The sequence below is a fragment of the Falco cherrug genome, chromosome 18 (assembly GCF_023634085.1).
Source record: "Falco cherrug isolate bFalChe1 chromosome 18, bFalChe1.pri, whole genome shotgun sequence".
NCBI lineage: Eukaryota > Metazoa > Chordata > Aves > Falconiformes > Falconidae > Falco > Falco cherrug.
The window spans coordinates 3,515,889-3,528,553 of record NC_073714.1 but is presented as its reverse complement, the minus strand read 5'-3'; the positions used below and the strand labels follow the sequence as shown (position 1 = coordinate 3,528,553).

Below are 12,665 nucleotides of genomic sequence, written 5' to 3'. Positions count from 1 at the left end.
AACTTTTTTTTTGTTTTTTTTCCGCCTTAAAGATGACTTCCAATTTACATTAAGACAGTTCTAACAAATTCATTCCTTGTTCACAAAAAAAAAGAAATTATATTAAATAATTTCTGCCAATAAATAACATTTTCACCATTTTTTTTCTCCTTTAAACATAACTAAAAAAAAAAGCAAGGAAAAAAAAAAAAAAAAAAAAAAGGAGGCAGTCTCCAGGCAACGGGCGTATGATCCTTCAGCATCGAGAACCCTAAAATCACCATCACTGCACCCAGCACGTGTCCCGTGGGGCTTCAGGTCCTCCCTGGCAGAGGCCGGTGGGCCTCCACGCATCCCTGCCCCCGCACCTAGCTAGGTGGGATCCGCACCCGAGTGCCGCCACCGGCTCCCGGGCTGGCACGGGCAGCAAGAGGTTCTCCCAACGCCAAAAAAAAAAAAAAAAAATAAAAATATTAAAAATAAAGCTCGAACTCAACCCACCACCCGACCCATTGCTGACTCCCCTCCTTGTTACATGCACCTTGCTATAACATGCAAAAAAACCCAGGCTGCGAGGCCAGCCTGCGGGCTTTCCCCGGGGCCGGCCGTGCTCCTTGGCTTGTGATCCCGGAGTCCCGTTTGCCAAGCTCCAGGGAGCAGCCGGGGAGAGGGAAAGGGACGGGTGGGAGCTCTGAGATGAGGGGTCTTGAGACATGCATAGCTCCGAGGCGCTGGCTTTGCAAGGGGAGAGGGGGGAAGGAGGAGGAAGAGGGGGGGGGGGAAAAAAAATCTGTGTATTTCTGGCATTTTTTGTTTTGCCGCGGTGGGGATCGGGGTAGGGCGCTCGGCCGGGATGAGTGAGGGACCTCGGCAGCGGCTGGTGGCCTCTGCTCCAAACTCGTCATCACTCTCTTCCCCAAAAGCTGGGGAAAAGGGGATGGGGTCTCTCGGCTCAGCGCCGGGGAAAGCTCTGCCTTCCCCACAGCTCCTGCGCCAGCCGGGGGGCTGCGCTTGGCAGGGCTGCCAGCGCGGAGGGGGTTTGCACGGATGCGCGTTAGTTAATCGAGGGGGTAATTAGCACCCACGAGCCCCATCGCTGCCCCTCACCCCCTCGGGAACTCGTGTATCAAGGGAAGGGGGGGACCAGCACCTGCGTTGCTACAGCAAGGGGAGCCTGCGCCTCGGATCCCCGGCAGCACGGATCCCCGGCAGCACGGAATCCATACGTGCCGGCTGCCACACGCCTCCTGGGCAAGGCTCCCCGCCGGGGGACACCAACATCCAGCCATGAACCGCCCTCCCCGACGGGCACCAGCCCCTCCTGGGCCAGGATGCTGCAAAGCTGCGGTCCCACCACCCACGGGGACATTTTCGGCAACACCCAGCTCCAGGGATGGGTGGGAAGGGGGGGTGGGTGTCCCGGCTCCTCACCCCATCAGCCCCCCCGTGCTCTGCGAGGGTGGCAAACCACAAAGCACAAGGGCCAGACGGGTTTGGAGCGCAAGAGGGTTGGGGGACAAACCGCAAGCAAAGCAAAACCCCCTCGGCAAAGGGACGGTCCCTGCTGAATCCCCCCCACCCCTGGCTGCCAGGCTCGGGGTACGAGCATCCCCCCACGGCACCCGTCCCAAAGCTCCCGACTAAAACTGCTGCTCGGGTGAGATTCCCAGCCTGGGTCAGAACAATATGCCCAAACATGCACGGGCAGCACCTTTGCACGGTTTGCGCTCTCAGAGGAAGATACCACACATCGGCTCACTGTGTTTCAGAAAGGATGCCGTTAAAAAACAGAAGAAATACTCACAGACAAAGGCAATTGGCCCCACGCCTCATATGGGGTTAGAGAAGCTTGCTCAAAACATCTCGCACTTTTTGCAAAGCAGTGGGCGTGTAAAAAAGGGAAAAAAAAAAAAAAAGGGGGAAAAAAAAAAGTGGAGGCATGTGACTCAAAAGTCTCTTGTGAAAACCCAGTGGTCTGCTCACAGATACGGTTTCCTAAATAGCTGGCATGGAATTAAGTGACGTATGATTATAAGACAATTTGAAAGCTTCCTGCAAAGTTGCTGTTTTCCTCTGTCGCTGGAATCGCAGCTTCGGGCCGGAGCACAAAGGGAAGACAGCAAGATCCAGAGAAGGGGTTGGCAAATATCCCTTATTAGAGGCTAAGCCCGCTCACCTGCTGCCCTTGCTCAGAAAAAGCACAATAGTTAGTTGGAAAAGCAGCAAAAACTGGCAAGGGATCTGCTTCTGAAAGCTGCTGCTTCTACTCTGTGCAGTCGCTGGCAGAAGAGGACACGGCTCAAGCGACACGTGGGGAAGGGAAGCGACCAAACAGGAATCTCACAAAATCCTTTTTCAACGCTCGCTTCAGGTCAAAGTTTAAGCAAAAGAACGTGCCCCTGCTAAACAGATCCAAGCCTCAAACCCCTCGACTCCGCGAAAAGGGTGTCCTCTGGCAACCCTCCTGTCACCCGGGACATCCCCCATCCTCTCCAGCACTGCGCACCCTTCCAAAATTACTGCCAGATCCGCTCGGTTCTTCTACCTGCCAACCTACGGGGAAACCATGCTCCCTCCCCTGCCGTCGAGGGAGGGACGCGCTTCCAAAACCTGGGGCTTTTTAGCAAAGCCGCCTCGCCACCGGCCACATCTCTACAAAAACAAGCAGCACCGTCACCCCATCCTTCCCCAAATCCTTTATCACAAGCTGGCAAACCCCCTCCAGCTGCCGGGAAAGGCTGACGTGCCCACGGCTCCTCTGGAGTCGGAGGAATAGCCACCGCTGTAACAAGGTAACCAGCAGCGGGATAAGCCCAAGTTGTCTGCAGTAGGTGGAAGACCCCCCCGAAAGACGCATGCTGGATGACCGAGGGGCGATGCTGGCTTAGGGGAGACCACCTTGCACGCCCACCACTCAAATACTGATCAGCAAGGGCCGAATCCAGAGCCGGGCGCAGGGGAACGTGCCACGGGCTCTGCAGTATGCGATGGCGGTGGCGAAGGGGGGGGTGGTGGTGTGCGTGCCTTTCTGCCCGCTCGTTTTATGTCACCCCCCCCTTTTCCTTTAAAATTCAGGCCCTGCAAATTTCCCAAAGACCTGCTAATCGCTAGGGACCGGAGAGAATTCCTCTGCTCTGAATCCGAGGGACTCCCAGAGGGATTTCTGCTGCACGGGCAGCCCCGGCGTCCAGCTGGCTGCAGCAAGTCTGAACGGCCGAAGCTTCGGGAAGAGCCACGACAAGGGGCAGCGCTTCCCCACCCCCCTTTCCCGTCCTTATTAAAGGGCTATTTTTTTTGCTCGGGGCTCCGCTGGAATAAAAACTACAGAAGGAAAAGGTGCCGTGATTGGTATAACACACTGGAGTCCTTTCGAGCTCATTGCGAATATCTGGATGTCACCTTGGAAGAGGGACGGATCCCGGCCAGCTGCACCACGCAACGTGCCTTCCACGGAATCGGTTGCTAAAGCAGCAGATGCGGGGAGGCAAGAAGACGAAGAAAAACCAACAGCAAACTCTGGGAAGAAGACAGTCGTGAAAAGAAAAACCAACCCAACCCCATCTTCAACGAAAGGACCTGCTTTTGAAAGCACAGGCTAACTTAGAATTGTACCAAAGTCAACGACCCAAGTTGCCTGGAACTGGTTTTGTTTCTTTTAATCCCCCCGCAGAGGTTTGGCTCTCGCGGAGGAGAGGTCAGCTGTACAGCACAACACTTCATATATGCGCTAGCAGTTAGATTGGTTTCTAAATTAAAAAAAGATGGACTTTTTTATATATTGAACATAAATAAAAAAATTACAAAATGGTCACCTTTCTTACAGAATGGATGCAAACTGGATTATGAACGTGCCTCCAGGTGAAGTTGGTTTCTCCCCTGCCCCCACCCCACCCCAATAATAAATAAATAAAATTCATTAAGTTTTGGATCCTTTAGTGGTGCAGATTGGGCGCTCGGACCGTTACTGGGCTTTCTTCCCCGTGCCGTTCTTGTCTGCAGAGTTTGTTGAGGTTACCAAGTTCACCGGCCCGTCTGAGTGCATTGAATCCTTGCGCGGCGGCATGCGTTCGTTAATGCGATCCAGCCCTCGGGCTTCCTCGAAGCTGCGGATCTTGTGCTGCGGCGAAAATCCACGAATGGCTGCAGAGAGAAGGGCCGAGAAAGAAAAGAGTCAGGCCGAGCCGCGGACCCCCGGGCAGGAGCCCCTTAGCACACACCAGACACGTACAGGACAGAGTCGGGGCGACAGAAAGCACGTGTCTGGCTACGGGAAGCCCGAGCTGGGTCTGCGGGGGAGGGGGTTCGGCATCGCCAGCTCATGTGGGTACCACAGTGTAGCTGGGGAGTTGAACTGCGCCAGGTCCTGGTGGCAAAGTCTAGGATCCCGACCGCAGCGACCTGCTCTGCTCCCTAACGGTTCCCCTTTGAACACGGTTTAGCAGCAGGAACGCGCAGACCAGACAAGTGCTCAGTGTCGTGTTCCCCCACCCCCCCAACAGGGAAATCTCAGGAAACTTTCAAAGCTGAAAAACACGAAACTAAAAATAAAATAAAAATAGTAATAATAATTAAAAAAAAAAAAAAAAAGAAGGCAAAACCAAACCAACACGACAAAGACACCACCACAAGGCTTTTAACTCCAACACAAACCACAGACTGCAACGCCAGGAGAGGGAAACGGCTAGTCCTCGGATCACAAACGCAACGGCTTCTTGCATGACCAGGAGACACACAGGCAGTCTCAGGAGTGATGAAATCCCACCAAGGACAGTGTTTCATCACTACGAGGCCGAGTACATCATCCTTGCGGTGATGATACGGAGCGAATGTTTAACTTTTTTGTATTACAGATAATTTAAGGGGAAAAAAAAAAAAAGACAAGGAAAAAAAAAAAGGGGGGGGTGTTTGTGCCAAATCTTTTTACCAGGACTTGGCTGGTTTACAAACAAACTTCCCTTGGTAATCAAAACGTTCTCTACACAAACGTACAGCCCCATTCATCAGGAGTTGAATGGAGCCATCGAGGAGAAAAGCTTCCCAGCCAGTAACCTCAGAAATCTGTCATTTCTACACAAACTACGGGGAGAAAATTGCTTCTCTGCACCAGGACCACCTCGGCCCACCTGTGGGGAAGGCAAGGATTACATCAGAGCCACGCAATCCGCGACTTCCTAGATGATTTTGACCAAGCGTGCTGGCAGCCTTCACTGGACTGAGTCACCCAGGGGATGAACTCGGCCACGTGGCATCCCAGATCAGATCGCAAGACCCCAACACCAAGGTCTTGAGACACCAGAGCACAAACCGCCCCGGAGACGGGGCGCTCTCAGAATGAAGGTCTTGCACTCAGCCATAGCCTCGTTAAGGCTAAAATAAGACTTGAACCAGCCCACTGTATTTTTTTGGTTCCCAGCAGGGGCCCATCCTCCCCCACTTCTGGTGATGCAAGAGTAAAAAGCTTCCATAAGGCCGATAAAGCTCTTTAAAATTAGCGCACGAACACACAGAGATGATTTGAGTCTCTCGCCGGATTCTAGCCATACCTTCCCGTGCCTCTACCGCTTCTACTGTGGCTGCAATACAGAAGAACAGTGGCATGCAAAAATGAAGACAGAAAAAAAAAAAGAAAAAAAAAAGAGTGACAGTGAGTGATCTAACATCATCGCTGCGAACGCAGAGCCCACAGCCTCCCAGCCCCAGTGGAGACAACCGTAATCAATCAAAACAGCGGGCAAGAAGGGGAGGGGGGGGGGAGGGAAAGGTGACAGGAGCTTGAGAGGAAGGCTGAAAGGGGACTCCCTCGGGCTTCGCGTCTGCTGAGCGCTGACACGGGGAAGTCTCCTTTCCTCATGTTTCGCTGGACTCATCACACAGATCGATCCGATGGAAAGAAAGAGAGAAGCAGAGACGGCTTTCTGCTGCATGCACCGGAGGGCTCGGGCACGCAGGCACCCCACGGCAAGGACGGTGACAGTCTCAGACCGAGCCATGGGTCTCCACCCGCACGTACGGCCCCTTTGGCTCCCAGTTCGGGGGTTCTAGGGTACCCTGGCCACCTCCAGAAGGTAAATTGTGTGGAATTCACCCCAGGCAAAGCCTCAACCACCAGAGTCAAGCAAGGGAAGTGACCCTGAGGGGTGTGATGACATTTTGGAGCAGGGGGGAACGGAGGGGCAGGCAGTTTGCTCTCTGGGCGAGGGCAGGTAGCAGCAGATACTAGGCTGCTCCACTCCCAATGCCTTGAATTCTAAGAAATAAAAATAAAAATATATAGGCTGAGGCTTCAAATCCAGTTTGGTTTCAGCTCCACCTCCTAAAAGCGTTACCAAGCAACAAGGCACCATAAAGCTGAGCAGCGTCCCCCTTCCTAAATCTGCTGCAGCAGCTGGCCAAGTTTTGGTAGTCCCTGCCTCAACATCTGGGAGGAGGCCCTTCCCTAGAACAGATCCCCTGCTTTCAGCCTCAAAATGCCTTCCCCCCCCCCCCCCCCCCCCCCCCCCCGGCTTTGGACACAATACAAAGGCCACGGAGAAGGAATGGAGTTGTGGCTGAACATCTTTGCTCCAGATTCGGTGACTTTCTTCAGCTGATTTTGCCAAGCCATGCTGCCAAAGGTTGGCAGGAGGCTCAGGGAGGGAAGAGGCCCCGCCACCCGGCTACCTGCGGCCCTCTGTCTCCTCTTTCAGGGTGCAGGGGACCCCAAAAGGGGGGCAGCCCCTCTTCTCCCCGCCGAGCAGAGCGGCTCCCAGCACGGCTGCTGAGGGAGAGCCTGTATGTTCGCCAGGAGGCTGCTGTGAGCAGACGGCGTGGTGCGACGGGACGTGCAAAACGGGAAGGGGTGAGAGAAGGGGGCACGACAGGGAAAGGAGCGTGAGAAGGGCACGAAAAGCGGGGTGCGGCCGAGGGGAGCACGGGGTGCCAGGGGCAGGGGGGTGGGAAGCCTGCGGTCACGGGAGGAGGCGGCAGCAAAGGTCCGGCTTGTTTGTCCTGTCTCAGGGAGCCAAACAAATCTCGGCTTCTTTACTGGGGGGAGCTGGCTGGTAGCCCCTCGGGGGAAGCCCCTGGAGAGGGGAAGGTGCAGCACAGCCCGCTCCCACGCCGTCAGCTAGAGGGGCAGAGCTGCGGCACCGTGAGCGAGCCGGCTGCTCGAGCCGAGCTGTACCAGCCACCTTCCCACTCAGGCTCTGTTCCCATGCCTGCAGCAGAACTGGGGTGACAGAAACCATTATGGTTGCTATAAAAAAAAAAAGGAAATAAATAAATAAAAAAAGTATTCCTACTCCTCTACGTGCAGAGAAACCCATGGGTTCGGGAGCGACACTGCACACGCTCCCCCCTGCAAGGAGCGGGCAGCAATATTTACACGTTTCTCACTTGTGAACTATTTAATCAAGGCAAGGCAACCCCAGAACATGCCCTCTTCTGAGCCTGCAGGAAATTACCCAGCGCTGATAGGAAGGGGAAAGCAGGCTGGTGAGATGCCAGCATTCAAAGGCTGGCGTCAGGAAAGGATTAAAACACTAGATTACAGGATTCCCTCTGGGGACACATGTTACTATGATAACTCATTCCCTGACCATCAGCCAATCTCCCTGCCCTGCGAGTTTCAAGCACACAGATCGCTAGCTCAGCCCTGCTCTCAGCACACTAATAAGACGGACCAGTTGGCTGCTGAGGGAGGGAGCAAAGTATCTGCCAGCAAGCACAGAAAAGAAACCTCCAAACCCAGATCAAAACCAGGGGGCCGAGAGAAGTCTTAATATGAAACATACAGGCCTGGAAGAATGTCCCTCCTTCACCCAAACCTGCGTGTCCCTCCTTCACCCAAACCTAAGCTTCCTGTTTGGGATTCACAGGGTCAGAATTGGAAGGGTTTTGTTTAACGAAGAACAAGCAAGCAGGCGTGTTTACCGTTATGCTAGCACACAGCAGCAGGTAGGTGAAGCAGAGGATGCTCATCATGCAGAGTTACAGGGAAATAAACGATAAAAAGCATTGCAGAAACATACAATAAAGCAATACACATGCTTTAGGCAAGGGTGCTGTTTGTTGTCCTTTTTTTTTTTTTTTCCTCGTGTTCCCCTCCTCGAGGCTATACGGGGACATCTTGGAAGGCTCTCCACATCCCCACCTACATTTCTGCTTTCTCCTATTTCTGAATCCTTCCTCCCTGCGAGCCTGAACCATCTCTCGGGTCCCCCTGGCACCCTGAAGTACGCCTGTGGGGACCGACTGAATGGTTTTCGGGGGAGCTGAGGACCAGGTATAGAAGAGCAGAGGACAGGACCATCCATACTCACCGGTCTGTAAGGTCTGCCTCCCCCCTGAGAGCACCCCCAGGGGCAGTGTACCTGTGGGAGTCAGGCCCTTGAGAGTCAGCACGCTCTCGCTCTCCTCCCTGCAAAGAAGAGGCAACACAATTAGTTACCGAGAGATTAACGCAATGGTCATTTAGGTCCACGCCGGACTGTTAGCGGCATGAACACCGGCCGCCTGCCCTGTGCTGACCGCAGGCAGCACGCAGCCGACCTGCCGGGCGCCGAGCACAGCCCTGCCTCCTAAACACAGGAGCTCTGCTTACTCAGCCACGACGCATCAGAGCCGCGGCACCAGCAAATGCATCCCGAAAGGGCTCAATATACCTCAGCAGCAGCACTTCTGCTGGCAAAGGGGCCAGGGCTCGAGATGAAGGTTTCTGAAGACGGCCAAGCACACAGAAAGCACCACCTCGAGCCTCTGGAGCAAGTTTTGTAAGACTCCTGCTCCCCAGCGGGACTCTGCCTGCCTGGTGCACCCTGGCCACCGCCTCTTTACCTAGCGAGGACGTATCAAGCTGTAGCCCTATATACAGCACCAAATTTACCTTCATCAGCCAGACCCCAAATGAAACTCAAGACCCCAAACCGTACGCTGCTTCCTTACCGAAGAACGGAGAAGACACGTGCCATCTTCCCAATGGCTCTAATCTTATTCCTGATGATCTCTTTACGGACTGTTGTCCCACCTTAGGGAGAGAAAAAAAACCACAAACGCCAGCATGTTTAAGGTTTCCTGCTTTCCAGGCACAAGTAATGTCAATATGAAGCACCTGCCTGACTCCAGGAAAAGAAATCATGATTTACAGATTCACAGCTACACTCTTGAGAGAAACAGTGCTGAGAGGATGGCGGTCAGGATGGCAGTGAGAAGGGCAACACCAACGAGATGACACATGGGCTTAAAGGTCTAAAGAGAGTAGAACCACCAAAAGAAACGGATCGGGTAGGTCTTGTTCGAAGCTCACCAGGTTTGATCACACTACACAGGATGTAACACAAATGACTCAGCCATGTAGACACAGTTTTGCAAGGCAGAACACTGACGAATCTGACTGCTGATGAACACTGCAGAACACCGGGCTGTGCTCGCCGCGGGGAGGAGTGTCACGCAAGCATCAGCTTTGGCATCCAACACGCACAGTGAACGGCTGGCCGGAGCCTTGCAACTCTGCTTTGACCCCACACAAACACAAAGTGAGATACGTGAACTCCCCTTCCGCTATACAGACCGAACGTGAGAGAAAAAAGCATGGAGGGTAACTGAAAACAAACAAAAATCAAAATCAAAGAGGTAACAAATACATCTCCTCTCAGCTGAGATTCCTCACATGGCCCAACTACACATTAGGACAGTACAAGCCAAACCGGAGGTCTAACATGCACCGATGGCTCAGCCATGCACTAAGTGGCTGCATTCAAAAGTCAGATAGAAACGTGACCCCGTTTCTCAAGTTCCTGGAGGAACGCAGAAGGGTTAAAAAACACATGGCGCTTATGTTAAAACTGAAAGGGGATGAAGAGACTGCCCAACTAGTCAGCTATTCAAATCCACTCCAAGGAAATCTGGTGGCACAGGCAGTGAAAATTAAGCTTGTAGCAAATTCTAGCTGGGTACCTTTCTGATAGCTTGAAATGTAGTGATCTTCAGGGAGAGGAGACACCAAGAAACAAGTAGATGAAGACAGAGATAGAAGAAACAAATTTAATTTTCATGGGAGGGAGAAAGAAAAAAAAAAAAAAAAAAAAAAACCAACCAAAAACGAAATGCAATGGGAGAAGCGGGTTAAAGTCTCAACCTGTTGACCGAAGCAGCGGCACCTTGTTGTGCCGCAACGGTGACTGACTGTCCTCCACCCTACGCTGATCTGCGCAGGCAGGCAGCCCCCCCGGACCCCCCCACGCATGCTCAGAGCCCCACTTCTCGCTGCATGCCCCACGGCTGCCCCCGAGCTGCCTCTAGGTCACACCGGCTCGCTCTCAGGCGATTCCCCCCCCCCCCCCCCCCCCGTATAGAAACTGCAGATCAGCTCAGCAATTCTTTCGTCCCTTTTGTGCATAGCTTAAAACCAGGGCCAAAAAAACGCATTCTGCTTTTTCTTTTTTTTTTTTTTTTTTTTTTTTTTGGGGGGGGGGGAGATGTGTGACATGAGAAGCCACCTTACAGAGGAGTTCACTGCAACAGATGAGAAGAACTGGGTAGGCATTTTGGTGCAGAAAAATTCTGAACTGGGGGGGGGGGGGGGGGGGCGGAAAATAACCATTTGGGAAGCAGTCTCTGTAAGGAGCAGGAAACCATTCTCCAGAGTAGCTGGCAAGAAGCGTCTGTCGCAGTGAATGTAATTTAATTTCTCTGTGACTGAATAGCAAAGGGGGAGAAAAAAAAAAAAGAAAAAAAAAAAAAGGAAAAGAAAACCCAAAAAAGCAACCATGTTTCCTACCCACAACTGCACAAGGGTTGGCCAAAAAGGAACTGGAGACCCCGGGCTGGGCATCCAGCTATAAATCAAGTGCTGATCACTCTGGAGCTAGCATCACACACCTTCCCCACCTTCACCACCACCCCCCTCCCCCCCAACTGTTACCAGCTCGGTCGTAACAGCTTTTTTTTACCTTCCAATGTCTCATCACCATCTGAAATCAACTCATCATCGGAGCATATGTTGAGGATGTTAACGAGCATTTCTGTGACTGTAAGAAGTACAGACAGGAAGATTAGAGAGGCCTGGTGCACACACTTGGCAGGCAGAGGTATTTGGAGGACGAGCTGGACAAGCAAACGATTTCAAGGTCATTTATACTCTGGAAGTGGAAGCCCAAAGACAATTTTAGCTGCATACTGCTGGTACCTCACAGCAGTACCCAGAGCAGACGACATATTTTACACCTTCTGCCAAGGAGGTGGATGCAGTCCAAGCACATCACAGATGAAACAGACGTGGGGAGTGGGGTGCCAACATTCAGGCAGAACAGCCTGAGCTTGCTGAAGGTCCCACCTCCCCACCCTGACCCACACCAGAGGCCACCTGGCTCCGAGAACGTCAAATCCGGGGAGAAATTCAACCTTTGGTTCCTCAAAGTCAAAAAACCCCTTTGGCACTTCAGACCTTGATGCCACACTCCGAACATACAACACTGGGGTGAAATTTCAACTCACCAGGAGATGTAAAAAACCTTTTGCTGAAAAGTTGTGTCAAAGCCTTGGCCATATTTTAAGCTGCCTCGCCTCCTTCAGAAGGAAGTAAGACTTTAAACTGAAGTGAATGCTTCCCTTTTGGGTGGGCCACAAGCCAACAGGAGAATTTAATTCCTCTGTCGCAAACCCAGAGCAAGAGAAATGTCTCCAGATTCTGAGGTGGGGCTACACCACCCATGATCAGCTCCATCAGCAATGCAGAAGCAGCAAGAAAGGATCGTTTTATGGGTAACAGCTTTCTAAAAGAAGTATCCACAATTGTTTTCAAAAAAACTTTACCCAGTAATACGAATACGCAGATCTCCTTGAACCTGAACTGCTTTTACCTGGTGTTAATGAGTTACAACACTCTCCCAACACATTTAATAGCCTGTGGGACAGGTTTCTAACACACAGGGTACTGTGACCAGCCACTGGGCAACCCGTAACAGAAATCCAAATATCTCTTACCCTTCTCCCCTACAAAAGGCAAAGACCATGTGAAGACATCCATGAAGTTTGGAAGCCAGTACGGATGAGGGGAACAGTTGAACTGCCTGATGTTCATGACATTGTTTTCATATTTCAGTACAGCAGCTAGGAAAGAAAAAGAGAAGATGACACGTCCATAGGTGCTATCAATTTCTGGGAGTTGTACCCGCGCTAATGAGGCCTCGTCACCAACAAGGGGTTGCACTCATGCAGAATCAAACTATGAGCTCTCCAAAAATCAGAAGGCTTAAGCAGTATTTTTTCAGTTTACCCATTACGTTGTTTCACTAAAGCTTGTTAACAGTGAAGGTCAATTGAACAAAGCCGTTAAAATTTATCCAAATCAGAAGCGATGAACACAGAGCCGAGACCCAAAGTGAGGGGTAAAAAAAAAAAAAAAAAAAAAAAAATATCCCCCACAGCCGAGGAAAGTTCCCCATCATACTCCTATGGTTTTAGGGGCACGGGGAAATTAAAAGCTTGCCTATACTTGCAGCTTTTTTTTTTTTTTAACAGCAGCATTCATCAATAGTGCTCAGCTGTCACGTGGCTGGAAATGAAGGCATTATTCTAGGCTTTATAACTTGACAGCTAATTGCCAGAGTAATACATTAAGTCTCCCAAGTCAGAGAACCCAGCCTCTCCCAGCTCCCCAGCTGCCATCAGTTTAGCACACAAAGCTCTTTTTCATTTCATGCGTGAGA

At 51.9% G+C, this 12,665-nt stretch overlaps 1 protein-coding gene across 6 annotated transcripts in view; it reads right to left on the bottom strand.

Moving 5' to 3' along the window:
- Positions 1-3,618: 3,618 nt before the first annotated feature.
- The window catches only part of PPP3CC (protein phosphatase 3 catalytic subunit gamma), a 36,170-nt gene continuing 27,123 nt past the window's right edge, over positions 3,619-12,665 (bottom strand). For 3 of the 6 annotated variants that reach the window (XM_055696060.1, XM_055696063.1, XM_055696066.1), the window contains exons 9-15: positions 11,941-12,066; positions 10,908-10,985; positions 9,913-9,939; positions 8,902-8,983; positions 8,280-8,377; positions 5,523-5,552; positions 3,619-4,119 (exon numbers count right to left, since the gene is read on the bottom strand). In XM_055696060.1, coding sequence (XP_055552035.1) covers positions 3,941-4,119; positions 5,523-5,552; positions 8,280-8,377; positions 8,902-8,983; positions 9,913-9,939; positions 10,908-10,985; positions 11,941-12,066 — 620 coding nt within the window. In that variant the 3' untranslated portion in view covers positions 3,619-3,940. The remainder of the gene's footprint in view (positions 4,120-5,522; positions 5,553-8,279; positions 8,378-8,901; positions 8,984-9,912; positions 9,940-10,907; positions 10,986-11,940; positions 12,067-12,665) is intronic. The other 3 variants (XM_055696062.1, XM_055696061.1, XM_055696064.1) reach the window with 3 other exon arrangements.